Below are 22,105 nucleotides of genomic sequence, written 5' to 3'. Positions count from 1 at the left end.
TATATAAATTGGACAGATTGTGTCGTTACTTGAAATTTTATTTCCAAGAAAAATACGTATTTCATAATAGTACGAGAAGTATGTAGCAATCATTCATTTTTTGTTGCACGTCCAGTAAATGTATAAAAACTGACGAGTATCAGTATTACATCAATTTTACAATAACTCATATTCGAAAAGTGATGATTACATCGTCCGTACATCCCTACAAAATAGAATAATCGCTTTAATACATATTAAAGATCAAAATAACGGAGACAATTTCTGAGTGCGATTTTTGCATTTTTTTCTTGTTGCATGATCAATTACAATATAAAGTAAACAGATATAAAAGAGCATTACATACATTATTTGTTGAAATAAAAACACAAATTAAATTATATTATAAAACATATTATAGTTTCGCTTACATTTAAACAAATGGAACTTATTTATCTTTTTGATGAGATAAATCATTATTAAATATACTACAAATTAAAATAAAAATAATTCATTATAATCTTATGCTGTACGTAAGTACTAATCATCGAGAAATGTACAATTAGGTAAAAAAGTTATTGGTAAAGACTTTGGGATCAGAAGTTTGTATCCCAAACTTGTTCTACCAATTGTCATAGAATTGTTCTGTCCTACGAAATTGATCGTAGTTGTTAAATAATTAATTTAAGAACATTCAATATGCTACAGCCTCTTTACATTTACAGATTGACAAAATTGTTCTGAATCTTAATTTAGGAAAAGCCTCAGTAAGCGCCTATTATAAAACGAGTAGGTTCTTACTGAAGTAGTCAAGTATCAAAATCTGCTAAGTCTTATCTTAAAATTAAATAATACGGCAATAAATATAAATATTTTTAAAAAATGATCGTAATTTTTAAACCTAGAATCTTAAGATAGATATGCTACCTTAATGAGAAAGATATATTTACATAGCAATGTACACCTATTACATGGATTTTATACACAAATGAAGAAAATGACGTGTGACGTATAGCTTATTTTCTCTGCATGCGATTTTACTATTTAGTGCATCATTTTGTGAAGTTTCAAAATCTTTCCTAAGCGTTGTTTAGCCGTTTTCATTCCTTTCTTTGGTTTCCGTTCTAAAAATTCAATGATAAATTTTTCGAACATCTGTCTATATAAAAGACAATATTGCAAAGAAATAGCAAGTGATACGTTACCAACTGGAACGGGGGCCGCTAATTTTGCTTTAACGTCTTTAAGCCTATTAGGACTGGTCAGTATCGAACCAAATCCAATACTGGTTTTAATAGCGTTTTCTGAGGACGCAGTTGATGTACCGCCCACCGAAGTAATCGATGAACTTTTCGGTTTCTTCTTGTTGTATGTCCGTTTTGCCGTATTCTATTGTTGTGTAACAGACAGATAAATTAGTCTTATCTTATTTCTACTAATCAGTTAAAATAAATTGTAAAGTAAACATACAGTAAGATGAAACTAATTGCGGTTTTAAAATATATGAAAAAATATGAAGCGAAGAATATGTAACGTGTCGATACAAAATGAAGTGTAAAGCTATAATATGCCTACCAATTTCTTCTTGGTGCCCCTTTCCATGTTGTTATCCAGATAATCATCCTACGCAATACGAGTATGCAAGAATGAAAGAATTATGGGAATTAAGATGAATCTGAACATAAGATCGTGTATATATCGACAAAATGAACCAATTTCTGCTACGAAGTGATGAATTTGCATTGTCATATAGATGTAAAATGAATTGTAATTTAAACGAACATGATTTGATATTATTTAACCATCGGACATAGCACAGTAAATATTAAAAATGACAAATATTTACGTACCGATTGCTTGGCACGCTTCGCTGCCGCTGCCTCCAGTCCTTTTTCCACCGATGTTTTCTTTACTCCTTCTCGAGCTGGACGATTCGTTTTCGGCAATAGAGGTCCTACTCTGGCTTTTGGATTCCACGCCTCATCTATTTGGCTTTTTGATTTTGACTTAAAGATATAATCCTCATCGTCTGATGCGTCTAGAGCTGGATAAACTATATAGAAAAATAGTAAAATTATACATATGCCTATGAAGGGGCAATCTCGTTAGGTATTTACGTACTGAAATCATCGTCCTGATGAACCTTATCGATATTTTCTATCGATTGATCGTCGTCGTCTCCTGGCTGCGGTTTACTCATTTTTGTGGATTTTGAAGTACTGTTTGATGTCGTCGAATAGCACTGCTCGCTGAATGACAGCATCCCGGCAATCGCCTCCCGTGTTGATGGAGATGCCCTGCCAGAACTAGTCGTTTTCAATTTATAAATACTAGGACACCAAAAACATAAAAGACAATAACACTATGGTATCAAAACGAAATCACAAGATTAAACTACAAAATTAAGTAAAAATAACTACTCTGTAAGGAAACTAATGCATACACTTTCCATTACTCTCATACTTTTTTAAATATCTTACCCAGTGGGAGGTGGCATAGGTTGACTGTACTGTGGAATCACGGTAGACCTAAACCAAGTTAATGCTGTATATAAACTATATTCAAATATAGTACTTCGTTAAATACTTCAATACATACGTTACATCTAATCTTTGAGCGCCGTTTCCTAAAGTATAAGCCGAGGCTTTTAATAGTTCTTCAATACCATTTTTGGGTACGTCGCTCAAAACATCTACGTCTCCATCGTAATCTCGTTTCAATCGCTTCTGAGTATTAGTCCTGGGTGCTCTTTTTCGTTTTGGCGATTCATCTATCATAAACCGACCATAATCGCTTTCGTTACTGCCGTCATGAAAATCGTATATGGAAGTCTGTTTCCACGTCAGTTCTTTCGGCATATCGGAGGAATGATCCGCAGGTAAATTATTGTACACATTTATATTATCGTGTGTACTCCTAACAACTTCATTATTACCCAATTTAAACCTAATAACAGTGGGACTTTGTTTTCCTGGCTTCGATGGTCGTTTACTAACAGAAGAACTACTATTTTTTTCTTCTAACGTTGGGCTCTGATTTTTGACATACGGGTACATGATGGGTTTCGGTAAAGTTAACTTTAAGGGTGGTCTGGATGATAATGATTCACCAATTGTTTCTACTTTGTTCGTTTCTTTTAACATCGATTTGAATGGATTATCGGCCATTCTATCTGCTACATCGTAGTCAACAAAATCTTTGTTCAACGGCTTTTTTTTCTTACGTTTACTTTCCCGTTCTGGTTTCGGAGGGTTTAGAGACATTAAAAAACGTTCCGCGTGCCGAATCTCTTTACTGAAATCTTTCAGTAATTTTTGACTATTTATGGTTTCTGGTATTTGACCTCTGCTGATCATGTTATACTGAAATAAAAGCAAGCTACAGAATATCCATGAAATTTAATCCACAATGAAGTGATTCCCATCACATAAGAAACGAACTTACATCCTTGTCTGTGTTCCACTGCTTAAGAATACTAAGCAACGCTTTAACACCCTGTAAGAGATACGGAGGACATTTCTTTCCCTCATTATTTAACTCCTTTAATTCTTTTAATAATTTCTTTGCTGCAAACCAATTGATCGTCTCAAAACCAGGATACTGAAATTTGGCGGGAGTCTTCATTTTTTTTTCTAATTCGTATATTCTATAAAGTAGTGAGATTAAATCATAATTGTTGATGCAAATCCTTATTACCCGTTATCGTTTACGATACTCACTGTATTTGCATTGGAATGTTAAGACTATGTACGAAGTTTCCTCCAAAGACTAACGAATCAACTGGAGTTAATACGGCATGTATCCATCCTGTTGGAATCATCATGGTTTGGCCCTGCTTTATAACGCATTTATAACACGCATCGGCTTGATCTCCAAAGAAAGTTTCACTTTGCGTCGAGCTACACATCCAATGTTGATACAACTGTAAATTTGCGGGCGTGGGCCTAATCAAATAGAACACCTTTTCTCCGCGCAGCACATGATACCATACAGATGTACCACCAAAATCGATATGAAAATCTGTGAAACTGTCTTTGACCCCCATTAGGCAATATTTTTGTACTTCAGGACGTTTTATGTCACTATCCTCGGGCCAATCGCGCGGCCACACGGAATTGACCCAGTCGAGTTTACGCGCGATGTACGGTGCTTCTACCATTGGTGAAAGACTGCAACGTTTATTTTGTCAATTTACAAACATATTTCCTAGAAACATTTAAAGCCAATATGTGGCAAGGCAATGAATATTGGTATACCCAGTATTTGTAAATTCGAGACTAATCACATTAAGAACCCTTGTCCTGCAAGGGGAGTTGTAATATTCGACAAAGTCTCTTAATTTCATTCTTATGTTATTTTGTCTTGTGACATCGATCACATCCATGTCTCGGTCTCCACCTACACAAAAAAACATGAAGGTGTATAATATTTGTTATTATAGAAATAATTCTTGTAACAAACAGCTCATACCTATGTAGCTTTCTACGTCATAAACACTAAAATTTGGTGGTGGAACAATCATGTCAAGCCCATCTTTCCCATCTATTATAATGGGAGTTTCAAATCCATTAGTTTGTAAATACTGAAGAGTTAATTGTTGTCCTCTTATATGTTTCACAATGTCATCTGCTTTTGGAAAGTGTCTAGACTTCAATTCTCTTATAAATACTGGTGTACCAGTTTGAACTGGCTTTGTATCTGCATCTGCTTCAGAATAATCATGTCTATGCCAATTCAATTTTGCTTTCACTGAAAGTTAATCATCAAATCGATCATGACCTGTAATTTCATAATAACCTGAAAATAAATGTTTTGAAATACATACTGAGAGATGGTCCACACATGGCTTCGCAACGTGGACAATGGTATTTGTCAAGATCTATGGACATATACTCCTTCACAGATACACATCTTTAAAAGCAAAGAGGAAATTTATATGGTTACATCTTACCATGTATATATAGTTCACGTATTTTTACGTATGTTCTACAATCTATAGGTTATTGGACAGTTCATTTAAATATCAAAGAAACAAAACGTAAGTAGTTGTTTAGTTCGGAATAGGTTATGTTAATAACAACAAAACTTTTTGTCCATGTAAAAGCTAAATTACAATTATTATTTGTACATAAGAACTTATGAAGGAGAATCCCACGATCACACTTGAATCACTGAAGAATTTTTAACATAATAAACACCGTAAATGCTGTGTGTACAATCGGACCAAGCACAGTTTAACTACAGTGTTTAGGTCGCTGTACATATTCAATCGTAGAAATTTTGAATTCTTACCCCCCGTGATACCACTCTTTGCAGACGTCACATTGTATCATAAATTGTTCGGAATCGTAAGAACGGCCACACAAACAATATGTAACTGGTAACTCCATTTTTTGTGGTTATTAATATGAATACAATACCGTAACTCCGTGTCGTTAACATTGGATCATTGGATGGTAACTATAGTAGCCGTGATGTGTTGCTAAAGAGTCGCCTCTGTCGTCCTTATTTGAAACCACATTAAGGTTCCATTTCCATTTTGTCCAGTAAACGAATTTTCATTTCCATGAATAGGCCAGAACTTCCACAAGAATGCACCATTTTATTTGTCATTGAAAACGGTGCCTAACATTCGTTTACAGTATATTAGAGGTTAATTTTTGAAAATGTGGTCTCTTTGAGCTTACAACTTTTAATCCCATTCGTTTTTCCTATAACGAAAAGATGAAAACGATGCAGGCAAAAAAATCTAAAACAAAAGTTGTCAAAGTTGGTACAAAGCAAACGAAAGCGTAAGTAAACAATGACTGATGACGATGGTTTTAAATAATCTTATCTGATATCAATAATGTTAGGATAAAATATTATCAGAATGTATTTTTAATCCATTTAACAAAGTGTCACTTTTAATATAGGAAATTACCTCAGTATAAAAGTAGGCACAAATTCGTTCAAGGAAAAAAAAAACAATTTCTTAAGTCCCTAACAATGAATCCATCATTTATGGAGACTTCTTCATCAAATACAGACGTTGTGCAGAGTAGCTCAAAAATAAGAAAGAAAAAAATCCATTCTACTGTCAAAGGATCCAGCAGTAAAATACAACGTAAGATATTTTTCATTTGTAGGAAAGTCCATCTTTTAATATATACATTTACATACCGGGGTAAACAGCATACAATATTTGCAGGTTGAAGATAAAATATGATATAATACCTTTATTCAAGTAAAGAACAACATTATGGAAAGAAGTTGCTTAAATTTCAGATTCTGTGGATCTTTCCTTAGAGTTAAGAGACAATTCTATAGGAGCACAAGTAACCAAAAACAGAGATGACAAGAAGTGTCGCAATGTTTCCCAACAACAGAGAAACATAGGGTCGCCTATAATAGTTGAAGCACTTTCAGAAAATTTTTCTTCACTGAGAATACCAGAAATTCTTAGACACAGTCCGAAAGTGAAAACAGAAGTGGGTACCTCTGGTCAAAAACAGTTACGAAAACGTGATGTCAGTTCAACAAAGGATGAAACTTGTATTATCATTGGTGAATCAGTAAATCCAAATGACACGTCTGATACTCAAAAAAATGGTACTAAAATAGCGTCGTCCTTGCGATGTAACCGTAAACAACGTAAAGAAAAAAAGTCGTTACAATGTACAGAGACTACTGTTCTTACTTCTGCTTGGGATGCCGACGAACAAGCTCCTACATTTGAAGAATGTCTTGAAAATATAAAACTTGATACTACTAATCAAAATAGTAGCGTGTTAGAAACAGAACCTACTACCTCTCACAGAAAGAGTATGCATAATGTACAAGATGTCCAGAGTCCAGTACGTTTTTATTCTTTAAGAAACAAAGTTCTTGTTATAATGTCAGCAAAGACACAATTTTGTTTTACTGGTAAACTAATTATGAAAGTGTTATATGGTACAGTAGAAGTTTACGGATACGTAATAACTGTAGATAGCAAATCTATTGAAATTTACTCTCCTAGGGGCTACAGTAGCGTTTCAATTAAAATGAGTAATAAATCTTTATCAAATAACGAAACAGATATCTGGGCGTCTCTTGAAGCTGATGGCATTTGCCGAGATATGATGAATAAATTGATTGCCGATATTGATCAAATTCAGCCTGGAATGGGGATTATTCTACTGTCAAATTTAGAGAATAAATTGACCAAATTTTTGAATGTTTTTTATCCATTTAGACTATTCCCAAAAATAAGGAACGTTTCATACGTTTCTTGGACTGATCCAAAAAGAGCCGAAACGATACTTCAATCAAAGCTCTATGTTAATAATTATACCTGTAAAGAATTGATCATCGATCAACAGGTAACACATGACGTTAGCCAAAAAATGTTGAATTGCTGGTGCAAGAATGAGTGGACCTGTACTTTAATCGCTGGTGGTAAAAGTGTCGGGAAATCTACTAGTACACGTTGTTTGATAAACAGTTTGTTACCTGTTTCCAAGATGGTGGTTCTTGTGGATGTAGATCCTGGTCAAACAGAGTGTACACCACCAGGCTGTATATCCTTTACTGTAATAGAACAGCCTTTAATGGGACCCAATTTCACACATTTAAAAACACCAGCTTTCCAGTTATATATTGGGGACGTAAATGTTACACGGTGCATCACACGATACATTGAAGGCATTAAAATATTAGTCGATAAACTATGTAGTAACCCGATTTTGTCCCATCTACCCATCGTTGTAAATACAATGGGATTTACCCAAGGTATTGGATGGGATATTGCCGTCTTTACGATAAAACTCATTCGACCTTCTTTGGTGGTACAAATAATGTCTCAAAAGTCAAAGAATAATTACGCTCAGTACTTGAATAAAGAAGTGGTCAACCAACAGGTAAATAGTCAAAATAGTTTGCTATTTTTTTACCATTATTTTGCGAACTTCTAATCGATTATGAAACCATTTTTTTAGGAATTACCATGGGCTTCGTGGAGCATGAGTATTGTTGATTGGAATCGGCCGTGTGATCACGAATTATGTATTGTGAATTCTCATGCTGAACGTAAAAGTGCTCCAGTGAACGAGACTTGGAACATGGAGCCATATCAGCAACGAGAACTTGTAACTACCTCTTACTTTAGTGAAGTGGTGGCAAATCCTGCGAATTCCAAGTAAAAGATTTGTGCATTATGTCGATCTTCGTATATTCCATTGAATGTTTACTACATCAAATTTTCTTTCAGGTCATGCTACGACTCCATATCGTTCAATATTAACGAAATTGTGCCATATGTGTTAGTATTTTTTTTCTTATATCTTAAAAATTTAATAAATAATTTTTGCGGGTCACCATATAATTCATTTGTCGCAGATTATCTTTTTCTTCGTTAATTATTTCAATTCCACGAGTCTCAGTACCACCGTCGCATGTTTTGAATGTAATGAATGGTAACATAGTGGCCTTGTGTGGAATCGATGTAGAACAAGTCGAATCAGAGGAGACTGAAATTACATCGGGTCTAAGAGTAGTAAACAGATTACCCCTTTGCCCTTGTTATGGTTTTGGTAAGAATCACACAAATATGAATATATATTCATTCACTTTCTATCGCCTTTATAATAATTATGGTTAATCGAAATTAGGAATCGTCAGGGGAATCGACACGGAACGTGGAGAAATATTTATAAATACACCACTGCCTCTTTATATGATACAATACGTGAATTGTTTAGTAGGATGTATACCGGTGCCTACAACGTTGCTGCAACTGAATCAACATAAGAACGTTCCTTATACAGGCGGAAATGGTGATCTACCAATGAGTCGAGAGCCTCGTAGAGGGTATTTCCGCATGAGATATCAACAAAAGCCAAATAATAATTGATTACTTCTTCATTGACATTATTCCGTTTGTACATACCACCATCGTTTCTTTAAATTTTTGAAAAATAATGATTTGTAATACAGCTTTTTTATTTTTATTGCCGCTACAACAAAGAACACGGGTGTACAAAATGTACGATATTTTTTAATGCGTATGTAAAATACCGCATGTATAACAAGAAAATGATGTTTACAAACTTGGCACAAGATGAGTACGGGACGACAAAAAATGCAATGTAAATGGTCTGTTGTCTTGTAAACAATAAAAATGATATAAGAAAGAAAAAAAAACTTAAAAAATATTTGTTTCATAAGATTCTCTCCTAGGACTAGATAAAACCTTAATTAAAAAACAAGATTCTTACGTCATTTGATGACTGTGCTTTCTAATCCTAAATCTGTATAATATATTCATTCTATATTCGTTTTATTCATGTAATATAATTAATTCGTTTGAATCGTATTGCACTCGAAAAAAGAGCATAGAGATTTTAAAATGGCAGTTAAAGTTTGCACGCTCCAAGATTTCCCTATCAGTCGTTGACGCTTCGTTGCGGATAAATTTTTCACATCCGTGTAATGACGAGGAAATCCGAATATTTCCTCGAGTTCAGTGATCCATAGAGAATCGCTTTCATTCTTCATTAGAATCGGTTTCAAGGCCAATTTACCTAATGCCGGAAAATTGAATGCGATTAAATCGAAGCTTAACGATCAAATGAAAACAACGAAGAAAGTACCTTGTTTCAACGAATTGACTTTTGTAGTGACAGTGCGGATTTTCTTTACAAGCGCGTAGCGTTGGCAGTGTGGAGTAAGTATATCCTGTACGTCTTGTTCGTTCTGGCAGGATAAAGCATGTGGTTCTATTGGTAAATTATGCCAGTAGAGCCTCAATCTGTGCTGAGGGGAAAAGTCTGCAGAGTCGATCACGTCGGGCTCCTGACCCAAGTGCCTGCGTCGAATTAAATGTTTTCACAAGCGACTTCAAGTAGAATAATCACTATTATTACTTACTTGTTGATTTCTAATCTATACTCGGTGGGCATCGAAGCCACGTTTTCATACAGCCAAAACAGACGACGACCGTTATTAAATTTTTGCACCAACTTCATAATTCGACAGTACTCAAAGAAAAGGACTCCTGTGCCTCTTTCGTCTAAAAAAAATAGAGCAAAGTTATAGGGATGCTGGAGTGACATATTTAATAAGAGACACCTCATAATGAGGAAACTACTTTTAAATTGATTAACAAACCATAGAGGCCGAGTCGTGCAGGATTAGCCAAGCTCAAGTCGTTGCACGGTGATCCCCCGATTAAGAGATCAATTGGTGCCATTTTCATTATCTTCTCCTTTGTTATCTCTCTAACGTCACCCAAATGAATGACACGATCGCCAAAGTGTGTCGCGCTAACCAATAGCGCGTCCGAGTCGATTTCGCTCGCATAATAAACGTCTACATCTAAGCCTAATTTAAGGAGCACCAATAATCCTAAAAATAAGGTTGTAGATTTGTAAGAAATAATAAAAATTCAGTAGGTTAAAAAGAACAAGAAAGAGGTTTTTCATTACCGGTACTCAAACCATCGAATAACGAAAGCACGCGAATTTTCCTTTTCTGGTCGCAACGTTCAACTATTTTTGTGTTAGAATTTGAATTAGTACGGAACATATCGATTATTTGATTTTTCCAGTTAGGTCTTGGCTTGACAATCGTATCAGAAAACACGCCAGCCTTGCTTTTGCAAAGGAAACACTCCCAAGGATCCTTTAGTAGCACCTCCTCGTATGTTGTCGGGCACAACAAGTGTTTCATGCAAGCCGTACAGTATACCCTGTAAAATGAACGATCACCCGCGTGTCTACCTTTAAATCGATCACGGCGACGCGCATTTACCTCGGGCAATCCTCGTTGTCACAAATGATTACTGTTCCAGAACTGGCGCAAACCGTACAGTAGAACTATTTAACAAAAGAACCAAGGATAAACATTAACTTTCCCGAAAGGGACATTCTGAAGATATTGTAAGTTGTGAATACTTACGCATTTTGCATCATTCCCGAAAACAAACATGCAGGGTTTATATTGTTCCTGAAACAATAGTTTTGATGCACGTGAAGATGGTACAATGATATTTAATTAATGATAATATTGGTAATAATTATGGTACCGAACAATCCTTGCATAGCAATCCGTCGAAAAAGGGGTGGGCCTCCACTGGACCTTTCGGAACGTTTAGACACTTTAAGCACAACGATTCCACTGAAATCTTGCCGTTGGTTATGGACCGTAAATCATCTAGATTGAAACAATAGGTCTTTTCTAAATGGAACCTTTGTTCAATTAAGTTACCTTAAGCCTTCTAAAACTGGATCCACACTACATATTATATAACAAAGTTATATAACTTTTTAGAAAATAGAAAAGAGAGATGTCATACATATGTCTCTTTTCTGTTCTTTAAAAAGTTATATAACTTTATTATATAACATGTAATGTAGATCCAGCTTAAGTCTCTTCGAATTTTATAACTTACCGCTATTTTTAATGTCTTGCGCTCGTTTATCATCTATGTTTGGATTGTTCTTCAATTCGTTTAACTTTTTCACAATATGCGCGGAATATTTATCATATATTTTCATCGATTCGCTTTTCTTCGGGAGATCGTGACGAGGTTGCGAGTGATTCGTCTTCGAGAAATATTTGAAGACAGCTTCCAACGTCCAATTATCTGTTTCGCATCCTAAACGGAAGCAATAGTCCTGGAAAACAAAAAGTAGTACTCGAAGCGGTATCAACTCAACGAGGAACAACACTGAGTCTGCAAGAGCAATGTACCAGGATTACTGTACATTATCTGGAAGTTAGTTTCAATTGGAAATAAGTTGTAACGCTTTTATCGTAGAAGACAGATAAGAGTTGAAAAAAGCGGTTCTTGTGGAACTGTAGAAAATGCTTCCCTTACTCAATCTTGTTCTTTTGTTCTGAAATAGTTTCTCTACCTTCGAAGCTTGCAGAACACCTGTGAGATAAACATGCTTCTTTGTGTTGTTGATGTAATCGCGCAATTTCTCGATACCCTTGTCAAATTTCAAGAACAACTGGTGATGAATCTGCCGGTAGATGTGAAAACAGAGAATAATTAATTTCCTTGAGATTTTGAAACGTACATTTCAGCCTCGTAAAACGAGAATTTTTACCTCTGAAAGTTGATAATCGCCATACCACATGATCCACTGACAACCGAAGCTCGGCTCACGCATGCAACAGTCCCGGTAATCGATAATCATTGCTGTGGCACAGAAAGATAGATAGGGACGCTTTGTATCTTGATTAAGTAGTGAACGAACAAAAAAATAACAATATTTCTAAAATTTTAGATTTTGTGACGAAATGGGAATTCGTATTCGCGCCATTATTAAAAGTTTATTCGAAACAAAAGCAGTCCAAAGAATCGAAGTGATTGAAAACTGCTAGAACAAGGCGGCGTTATTTCTGGGAAAAGAATGTTTAATTTTCCAGCGCATATTGAAAATGTGTGGCAAAGTGTTGGAGCGTTACCTGGCCACCAATTGTGCCCAGCGATTTTAGCCCATGTTATAACTCCTGGATGTTGCTCCCTCAAGGGCAGACGTGCTAAATCCGCTTCGCTCTGTTGCGTTGATTCTTTCGGCCTTTCGATAACAGCCTTTTTCGCCTGATTTTCACCTGTCCGAACAAGCCAATTCATTAACGGTTCCGCAAAAATATTTCAAATTATCGGAAACGAGAAAACCAAGCAACACGTACGCTTTTGATCCAGTAAATATTTCTCGGTAATTTTCGCGTTTTTCTCTTTTAAATGATCAAGCCTCTGCTGTATTCTTCCTGGATACGGATAAAATTTCAGTTCATCCAACGCTGTGTGTGAAAAAAAAAATCAGAAAAAAATAGAAAGAGATTATCGGTAGGATTTTTATTCGACTTACTCTCGATCACCTGCGAGAAATTGTTCTCGATCCAAACAGAGTAAGGCTTCGTCAGGGTGCAGCTTAATCGTTTGCGCAGTATCTGAAGCAGATTCGCCATTAAAATCTTTTTAACAGGGGGTGCACCCTATTTACATTCCTCCCACACTTTTACTCTCCTTCTCTTTCCTTTCTTCCTACATCATTTTATTGAGCTAATGTCTAAATTTATACTCTATCACAAGGTGTGTAATGTTAATAATTTATGTCTCCGAAATGAAAAGAAGAAATGGTAAGTATTCTTTTTGTAAACCTCAACGATCGAAGAATGATAAAATAAAGAAAATAGTTGTATTTCCCTCGTCGATCGAAAAGAAAAGGACAAGCGAAAACGGAAATAAAAAAAAGAAGAAAGTAAAGAATAGAAAACCTGCATAGTTGCGTCAATGGCTCGGACCCGTGCTACATTCGTGGTTTGCGTCAGTCTGTACTTCAAGTTGTTTGAGAATGACTCAATCTGCGTTTTTTCGTTCAGCTGAAATAACGGTAATAAATGGCTAATTACGGTGAGAACGTATCGCGCGCAGCGAGTTTAGTAGAAAAGTAAATAAAAAATATAAATAAAAGATTCATATTCACTAATGATATACGAGCTTCTCCGATCCAGTATACCCACAATTTCCCTGCCTCGGGTAACATCCCTACATGGTCTGCGTCGATAATTAACGCTGTAATGTTATTACAGAAAAATTTATTTCAAGTCTAACAGACAACAGCTACGATTCATTATCTAAAGTATACATAGATTATTACTCCACGCGTTGTTATATATGTATAATTATACGTAGGTTTTGACCCGTCATCTAAGAAAAGCGAATTTACTCCTTACTAATAAATATTGATCTTCAATCAATTCCAAGTTTCTAATGTTTTCTCGAGGATACAGAGAGTATATTCAGTCAAGCAGTGGCTCAGTTTACCGATCAATCGACTGTTTGCCAGTTCATAGAATAACTCCTTAATAAGCCCTTACCTGGCCACCATCCGGAACAACATCCCCACACTAGCTTTCCAACGAAGTTCTTTTTGGTTATTTTTTTCAAACCACGTGTCACCCTCCTGATATCGTGATACTCTTCGTCGTTTCCGAATATTTTTCCACGAATCGTATCGGCTTTCACAGCGTCCTTGACTGACGCGCTGATAACGTTCTCGCTCGAACTTATCTTACTCCTTTTCACAGGGAAAAGCTGTTTTTCAGTTGATCTGCATCGAGAACCGTCATCATCCGCGCGAACCTCTGCTTCGTTGAATTTCTCAGTTTTATCCGACGATGGAAGGCGATCCTTCGACCGACCCATTTTTCTGCGCCGCCGATGTTTCACAACACTGGTCGAAAGTTTGTTCTGCTCCTCAAAATCGACGTCGTTCGCCTCACGACCTGTCGAAATCGAACGGCAGTCGTTTGATCCACTGCTCGATGCCTCGAGGTATTTGTTGCGTTCATTTTCGCCACCGCTATCGGGAGAACAATTCTCCTCGATCTCCATCGAAGACTTGCTTCCGTTCGAAGTCCTCTCAGCCAGCGGGAGCCCATCGACGTCGGCCAATCCTGTTGATCCATCTTCGTCAATGAACGATCTCACCGAACTCCTCGAATTAGACTCGTTATCTTTCGTGTTTGTCGCAGATGCGTTACATGTGACGAGCTCGCTAGGAAGCTCGTGGTCGATCGGTAGCGAGTTGAAGTATCCATCAAGACGATCGTTTATCGCCGAGGAATCACTGATAAAAGGATGCTCCTCATCTTTGCTGTATTCCCAACGATTATTGTCGAAGACCTTTCTCTTTAACTTGCTTAAAGAAGAAAGAGCATCGTGTCTGCGAATCGAAACGCTGGAAGCTTTGCTTTTAATATTCTCGACGATTCTCGCGGACTTGCGACCCCTTTTTCTTTTGGCGCAACCTTTGGAGACGGGCCTTTCTTGATCGTGGAGATGCAACGCACGACCAGACACGCGTGGGATCACATTCTTTCTCTGAAAATGACTCGAAGGCTTTTTGTCAACTGATGCGCGACTGAGGGTTGGATATGCCTGGTAACCGTTTCCCGTGGAAAGGTCGACTCTTTGGGTTTCTTCGCAAAACCGATCTCTATCCATTCCTTCGACGTTCGAGTACAGGTCTGGGCAATCTCTGTTCCTCCGTTTCCTCCGTCTGTCCAACTTTCTCTTACACGATTTCCAAAAATTGTTCACTGTCGTATTCCTCGTGCAATCGAGCTCGCGATCCCAGTTCCCGTAAATGTTCCTTTCCGCGGTGGTAGATTTGCTCGCGCGTAGCTTCCTCCGAGTCGACGTCCTCAGCAAGGGCTTCCTCGACGTCTGCGCGGACATCTTCGCGGTGAATCTTAGAGCTTCTCGTGGCGGACGACTCGCAACGTCGATCGGGGAATTTATCGAGGGGAATTCCAGTGCGCCCGTCTTCACGAGCGACCCGTCGCTCGGGAACGCGCCAAACGGGACACTTTTCAGGCTTGGCTCCGATATCAAACCTAATTCCATGGCGCATACTAACGACCAAACGCTCTTTTCCGCCCACGACTTCACGGAATCCCTTCCGCCTCGCTTCTTTCTCTCGGAAACCTGAAACGTGGAAATTACGTTTATAGGATCATGTGCGAGACAGCTTTTAAAGGCATTTCAAGAATGCTAGATCGTAGAAAAGTGGCAAAAGAGGAATCACTGCAATCAGGAAGCTTCAATTTTTAATTCGTAACGACAAGTCACACTGAAATGCTGCAAATCGAGCTTTTGAATCGACCGAAAAAGAAAGAGGTAATCAGGAAACGAAATGAGAACGCATCATGTGGACGCGGCGGTTTGGTGGCGGTTTGGTGGCGGTTTGGTGGCGGCAGGGTGGAACCATCGCGAAAGCAAAAATGGGTCTCTTAATTGCCTCAGTGGACGGTCGATCGTGATATTCGCGTCGAAGAAACTCGATGGGAGCGACAGGGTGTTGTTGCGCGAGAAGCCGAGAAGGAAAGACTGAAATCGGTTTTTAAACAGTGGCACAGAGGGTCGGAGACAAAAAAAGAGGGGGTAGGGTAGAAAGGATAGAAGGAGGGGTGTGCGATCCACGTGGCGCCTCGAAAGGCATTTCTCGAGGTCGCGACGCGCTTTGCCGGGGTCGACCTGATGAATGGAAACGTCGGTATTATTGTGTTTACACGCGGGACACACGGGGGCCTCTCTCGCTCTCTCGCCACACTTGGCGTGGAAACATTCATTCATAAAGCGTTCCGCGCGTTCCTCTCACCACCGCGCTCTGTCCCTCCTCCCTTTCCCCAACCCCTCTATCTCTGTACCCTATCCGCACCCTCTCTTTCTCTCTATGTCTTCCTCCCTTCACCTCCCCACCTGCCCACCCCCACCCCCACCCCCTCCCCGCCGATGCCCGAACCCTGCCCTCCTCGTGGCGTCGTTCCTCTGTCTCGCTTCGCTATACCCCTCTACTCTACACTCGGCAGAGGGTTGTGTACCCTCGTATATAGAGGGGTAGCAGCACAGTGACGTAGCCAGAATTACGACGACGACGACCTGCTGATTCGCTTATTTTATCCTCCTCCAGGCCGTGTCCACTTCTCAGTCGGCCTACCGAGGTCGTGGTCTCGATCTCTCCGCGGGACTCGCGTTTTCATCCGCTTTGCAACGAAAAGGCTTCTCTCTCCACGATCCCACGACCCTTTCCAGACGCAGGCTAGACGACGAATCCTCGCGTTTGCCAGCCACGTTCGTTCACGTGAATCGAATCTCGCGTCCCTCGCCAAAAGATTCTTTCAATTTCGGAAGAAGCAAATGATAGAAATTTTTCGTTAGGAGGTACAAACTGATTCTAACGAGATTCCGAGTTATCCTCATTCAGTGGCTCTCCCTCTGGAGAATTGGTAAGAAACGAAGAGACTTCCGAGCCAACGGCGCGGCGCGGCGCGGCGCGACAAGTGAAACACGATTGATCGCAGGTTCGAGGTAGCACGAGTCACGTGGTGCCCGTGGCAACCATAGCGCGTGTAACGTGTCACGCCTGACAGTAATTTATAACGGTGGCTCGCTTCATTGCCCGATGGCCCGATCTCATCGAGGAAGGGCGTGAGCCACGACTGCGTCCGATGCTCCTTTTTCCTCGACACGCCTCGAGGCTCGTGCCTTTCCTGACGCTTTCAACGGAACGCGGACCCGCGTGTTTTCACCGATTCGCGCGCACGCGTCGATCCCCCGACCCGTCATTCGAGACGCTCCAGAGCCGGTTGTCTCTTAATTAGCGCAGCTCGGTAAAGGAATCGTTCTTCGTTACACTGCACCTCGTTACCATGACTCTAGAATTTATCTGCGAGCCACATACGCGATTTCGTCTACCCGCGCCACTGTGTCGCGTGACCGAATTCGCGTCGCGATCTCACGCGAACCGACCGATCGAATTTCCAGTCGAATGTCCAGCGAATCTCAGCATCGAGGACCCTGCTGGTGTCACGAGCTTTCACCGCAGACCAGGATTACTCCAATATTTATCTGTCTTTCGTACTTTCTGCTCATTCAGCGGAAACTCTTCGTACCTCCCCAACTATTGGTCGGATGAAATAGTCGATTCGAGCAGAGATGTTTAAATAATGGAAAATATTCAATTCTTAACCGTTTCATAAATAGGTTGTGTAAAGAAATATTTCTACAATCGATAAACCTGTTCACACCTGTGCGATATCAACGTTTGGGGAAATCATCTATGCCAAGGTTTGTGAAATTTCCCGAGAAAAGGATGCAGTCTTGCGTGGTACGAATGCTCAACGAAAAAGTGTCTCTGGTGCAAAAGGTAACGAGTGCGAGCACAGAGAAAAAGAAGAAGCGGTGCGACGGTCGCGATTGTGTATGTAGTTGGCAAAGATGCAGCAGTTCGGTTACGTTCCGCTGTTTACGCGTACTCAGCTGATATGAATGGAGGCAGGAGCCGCGAGGCGAGGCGAGCGTACGTATTTGTGGATTCGGTCATGACGACTTTCAGTATAAATTGAAACTTCTCGAGGGTGCCTCGTCGGCGGTGGGAGAATGTCAAGGGGCGGAGGACAAAGAGGCGTCGTGCGGCGAGTCTAGGGGGGACAGAGACCGAGAGAACCAGTCAAAGAGAGGGGAGAGAGCGGGGGAGAGAGCGGGGGAGAGAAAGGGAGAGCGCGAGAGGGATCAGCGAAGGGTACAAAGCCACGAAGCTGGGTCAGTTCCGTTTAGTACGAGGCAGGCAACGATTCCGTTTGGATCTGCCGCAGCTTATGCCCAGGACGAACCTCTGCGACAGCCAATCCTCTGTCAAACGATTCCAAGATCTCGAAGGATCTTCCAAATTCCGCCTTCCAATGGCACCACGTTTGCTGGAGATTTTCCAAAAAAATCCCCACCCTTTCCCTCTCCTGTACTTGCCATCGCTCCTCCTCCTCCTCCTCTCGCACACGTATGCCGTGCAACTCTTTGCCTCCCGAAATACAATAGATTGTTCTTTCTCTTCTTGCTCGACTAGATTCGTTATTGAAACAGCTTCGCCGCAGTTCCTAGTCGAAGACCGGAACTGGTGGGAAGGAAAATGCATCGGCCATCGTCAAAGCGTCAAGATAAAGAAAGGCTCGCTTACGCTTGAAAAAATCCTAGAGACTAGAACGTAGAAAAGAGTCCGGAAAGGGGTGGCAATTGGAAGTCGAAGGGTTCGCTGCGCGAAGAGGCGGTTCGCACTCGAGGCACAGACAGCGAGCGAAAGACCTGGCCAATTTTCAACCTGTTTTGCCTTTCCGCGGCCAAAACATCGACGACGTTTCTCTCGGCTGTTTCGTTCGCGACTGCCGATTCGCATGGTGGTTGTCGATCGAGGACGCGTTAGCGGCGAGCCGCGAGCCTGGCTGAGGCTCGCGTTGCCGTCTTTGTTTGGCGGACAACGGACAGGTAAATTGGCGCGAAGGGAGGGCAGAGAAAAACGGAGAAAGAAGGTAGGAAGGAAGGAAGGAAGGAAGCCGCGGTGAGAAGAGAGGGCTCCACTCGGCTAGCAGCGCAGCGTGGGCTTTTCTTGTATTCTATTGATTTTTCCGAAAGTTCGCGTGGTGGGAGTCTGGCAGGCAGCGGTGTGCGAGCTTGCCAGGAGCGTGTTTGCGTGAGCTTCGACGACGGTATCGTCTTTTCTTTCCCTCTCGCTCTTTCTCGCGGAAAACGGCCAGTCCCGCCTCGTTTTCCCTCTGTCCTCTGCTTTTCCCTCTCTCGCGCTCGCCGCCCAGAGGATTCCTCTCCCTCTCTCCCTCTCTGTCCCTCTGTTGGGGAGCAACCGTTCCTCCCACCCTCTCTCTTTCTCTCCCTCGGCTATCGCTTCATCCAACCGCCTTCCCTCTTCGTTGCCAGCTGCCGCGTCTCCCTTCTCTCTCGCTCCGCACCGTGAAATCTACCCTCGACCCCGCACGGTCGCCCGCACGGTCGCCCGCTCGCTCGCTCACTCGCGCTCGCGCGGTAACCCGCTGCCGCTGCCGCTGCCGCTGCTATATACTGGTTGGCCAGCGCGCGCACACATACCGGCTATTCAAAACAGGAACGTGTTAAGGAGTTTGACTTTGACATTATTTATCGCGATAATTGACGGAAGAGATTGACCATTGCTCACGGTGCATCGTGTAAGGGGTGGAAATATAGAATAGAAATCGAACCGGGGAAGATGTAGTGCGCGACGAGATCGAAAGGTCAAGTGATCGCTAGATGATTCACAAAGGCCGCGGTTTACGCGCGAAAATAATTGGATTCTTTGCGATTGCACTGCAACCCTTGTATCGGAAGCTGAGGACAGTCCCACACTTGATTCCAACTTTTTCACTCTTCTTGTTTTCTTTTTTTTTCTTTTTCTTTTAGGAGAACCGAATCCACGTTATTTTACTTTCTGGAGAAATGAATCGCCGCACGTTATTTAAGCTGCTTTAAGATATTCCAACACATTGTACACTGATATTCATAATTTTTAATGACTGTCCCAGATCAGCAGCTCAGCTTCGTTATATAAATTTCACAGGCAAAAAGGAAGTGGAGAGTATGGACAAAAAGTTGGTCAACTATCACCAAAACTTCAACCTAGATATTCTCAGAAGATCTGCAAGAAGAGTAAAGAGAAAGGATGAAATTTCTCGCGACCAAAGATTGGGGGAGTAGGCGCGGCACGTTTTCTCGGTACAGCCCTGGTATTCCATCCACCTACATCGTGTGGCAGGGTCACCGCATGCACCACCACACTGGTCGTCTCCTGTGCATACGTGTGCGCGTACGTGCCCTTCTACAGGGTGATTTTCAAATATCTCGCCGAATTTTGGCAGCCCTTCCTACCGTATTTAGGACTGAAATCGAATATTCCGAATACTGATATAAACCTATTTTTATTTTCAGTTACGAACTTCTTTCATTTGGAAGGAAATTTTATAAACAATCTGCGGGCAGAACCACAGAAAGTTCTTCACCAGCAGGCGAAGGGAAAGAAAATTTTGAAGGAAATATTTGTAACGACGAAAACAGGTATTTCTGTCGAAAACAGAATTGTAGCGATGTGTAGGAATATAATGGAATAAAACAGTAAAAATGATAAATACCTTCATATAAGTTATACATTAAATATTAAATTGTCTGTAATATGAATTTCCATTAAAATAGCATTGAACATTAAAATTGTGTGTTCAGGTGAAATTGATCAGAACAGTGTTCAAGGGTTAAATGAAGAAAATGCGGTTTTCTATCGATGTTCTGATTAGTAAGATAAGTGTGAAATAAATTGTCCATTGAAATGAAAAATCACAGTTGAATATTAAATTCATCCACGATCCACGTTTACATAACACTCCTCTGAGAAAGAAATGGAGTAGTCTGAGAGATGCGAGCAAGTGTTTTCGAGTCACCCAATATAGTATGGACGTCTCGGTTGCTCCGATCGGTCGGTCCCTGTCTCTCAGCCGGTCTCTTTGCGAGATTCGCGCGAGCGTGAGCGAGTGAGCGCGCGCGGGCGCGCGCGGGCGCGCGCTGGCGCGTTCTCGCGTTCACCCAGAGCCTTGTGCGCGCGTGCTTCCACTCCGACACACTCTCGCGGCAGACTCGGTCGAATGGATTGTACACACTACACACGAACACAAGCGCTGGCGAACGCACCCACGCACGGTTCCAGCCGCGTACATGCACGTAGCTCGAAACGCTGCTATCACACGCACCGCGTTCGCGGCAGCCATGCATTCGGTCAGCTAGCCAGCTAGACTGCCAGAAAATCGGCCAACCGACCGATGGGCTGCCGCCGATCGATCCCATCGATCGAATTTCCACACAGAATTCGCAGGACCTGACAATCTGACTCGCAACAACTTATTCTTCTTCTCCGAAGGTGAGAAAACTCGTGGAATTTTTAAGTCACGACTGCTTCAACGCTCTAACGAACAAAGATTTGGCAATACAGAAAACAGTGGTCCTGCTCCCGAAGCACTGACCATCGAGAGCATTATGAGACCCACGGGCAAATGGAAAACTCGCGTGCGCTAATCATTTTGGCACGCATATTGTTCCTCGCCACTATTGTTCGAGCTTATTTAATTACTGCTTTCTCTTATTAAATGACTTGAAAACGTTATTTGGTCATTTAAATACTGCTTCGTTTAAATGCAAAGCGATTACCGAATGCTTTTAGGAAGAAAAAAACGAATGAGAAAAAGATATATGAAATTGAAGGCCATAGAAGTCGATCATTTAGCGGAGGTAGTATCTTTCCATTTACGGAGTGTGCACATTTGGCGAATGTCTCTAATTAACGTATCGTCGGCAGCTCGTTCGTACATCCATGCTCACACTTTCGAATCAACGATGTCAGATGTAAACGTTCAGAAGCACTGTCCACTGGCTTGGAAATTTGGAAAATAATATCAGTGCAGATGTTTTGTCCCGAGTCGTAAATGTACATCGGTTGGAATCGTTATCGCTTTACGTTTTTAAGAGACCTTGCAGTCGGTTCAATAAGCGTACTCGCGAATTTACCTATCACCTCGACGATGCTTGGAAACATGTCGAGGAAAGTTGGGATCAATTAAGAGCTGTAGGAAAGTCTGTCCCTCGAACTCGAGATCCTTTGCGCGTGCAAGGCGGGCGAAAACGTTTGGAAGATCCACCGAGTAAATATTAATAGGAGATTTTTCGCGGCACGGTGTGGCGCGGCGCGGCGCCGCAAGCCGAAGAATGCTGTTGCGACACGCTCGCGAACACGATCTCGTCGCG

The 22,105-nt window shown here is 40.9% G+C and overlaps 4 protein-coding genes across 9 annotated transcripts; 2 read left to right on the top strand and 2 right to left on the bottom strand.

The window, feature by feature from the left end:
* Nucleotides 1-83: 83 nt before the first annotated feature.
* Nucleotides 84-5,411, bottom strand: LOC143181131 (histone lysine demethylase PHF8). 6 transcript variants are annotated; one of them, XR_013002230.1, is made up of 14 exons: nt 5,272-5,411; nt 4,805-4,890; nt 4,450-4,728; nt 4,236-4,377; nt 3,699-4,148; nt 3,424-3,625; nt 2,578-3,341; nt 2,460-2,507; nt 2,101-2,285; nt 1,830-2,032; nt 1,555-1,602; nt 1,185-1,368; nt 907-1,103; nt 84-205 (listed from the first exon to the last, which is right to left on the bottom strand). XR_013002230.1 is itself a non-coding variant. In XM_076381375.1 (13 exons), exons 1-13 carry the CDS (start codon nt 5,367-5,369, stop codon nt 90-92), a joined length of 2,805 nt encoding a protein of 934 aa, XP_076237490.1. In that variant the 5' UTR covers nt 5,370-5,411. The 6 variants fall into 6 exon arrangements, 5 of the variants coding, with proteins under 5 accessions (XP_076237490.1, XP_076237491.1, XP_076237493.1 ...); XM_076381375.1 differs by lacking the exon at nt 907-1,103 and having other exon boundaries at nt 90-205; XM_076381376.1 differs by lacking the exon at nt 907-1,103 and having other exon boundaries at nt 90-205; nt 2,101-2,276.
* Nucleotides 5,412-5,573: 162 nt separating this feature from the next.
* On the top strand, nt 5,574-8,864 carry LOC143181134 (polynucleotide 5'-hydroxyl-kinase NOL9). Its single transcript, XM_076381381.1, has 7 exons — nt 5,574-5,771; nt 5,895-6,085; nt 6,247-7,859; nt 7,938-8,137; nt 8,210-8,260; nt 8,338-8,531; nt 8,610-8,864. Exons 1-7 carry the CDS (start codon nt 5,704-5,706, stop codon nt 8,849-8,851), a joined length of 2,559 nt encoding a protein of 852 aa, XP_076237496.1. The 5' UTR covers nt 5,574-5,703; the 3' UTR covers nt 8,852-8,864.
* A 416-nt stretch (nt 8,865-9,280) lies between these two features.
* Nucleotides 9,281-17,616, bottom strand: Dnmt3 (DNA methyltransferase 3). Its single transcript, XM_076379758.1, has 21 exons — nt 17,548-17,616; nt 13,863-15,445; nt 13,745-13,791; nt 13,683-13,703; nt 13,581-13,590; nt 13,451-13,528; nt 13,231-13,357; nt 12,822-12,903; nt 12,643-12,753; nt 12,415-12,561; nt 12,054-12,145; nt 11,856-11,966; nt 11,390-11,615; nt 11,024-11,151; nt 10,897-10,944; nt 10,750-10,814; nt 10,425-10,687; nt 10,108-10,344; nt 9,868-10,009; nt 9,591-9,805; nt 9,281-9,521 (listed from the first exon to the last, which is right to left on the bottom strand). Exons 1-21 carry the CDS (start codon nt 17,575-17,577, stop codon nt 9,295-9,297), a joined length of 3,990 nt encoding a protein of 1,329 aa, XP_076235873.1. The 5' UTR covers nt 17,578-17,616; the 3' UTR covers nt 9,281-9,294.
* Nucleotides 17,617-18,715: 1,099 nt separating this feature from the next.
* Nucleotides 18,716-20,640, top strand: LOC143181136 (uncharacterized). Its single transcript, XM_076381392.1, has 4 exons — nt 18,716-18,778; nt 19,881-20,145; nt 20,249-20,374; nt 20,537-20,640. The coding sequence occupies exons 2-4, from the start codon at nt 19,983-19,985 to the stop codon at nt 20,605-20,607; spliced, it is 360 nt and encodes a 119-aa protein (XP_076237507.1). The 5' UTR covers nt 18,716-18,778; nt 19,881-19,982; the 3' UTR covers nt 20,608-20,640.
* Nucleotides 20,641-22,105: the final 1,465 nt, after the last annotated feature.

This window comes from Calliopsis andreniformis, chromosome 6 (genome assembly GCF_051401765.1).
Source record: "Calliopsis andreniformis isolate RMS-2024a chromosome 6, iyCalAndr_principal, whole genome shotgun sequence".
Lineage (NCBI taxonomy): Eukaryota > Metazoa > Arthropoda > Insecta > Hymenoptera > Andrenidae > Calliopsis > Calliopsis andreniformis.
Note: the sequence above shows the minus strand (reverse complement) of the source record. Positions and strands in the feature narration are given on the sequence as shown.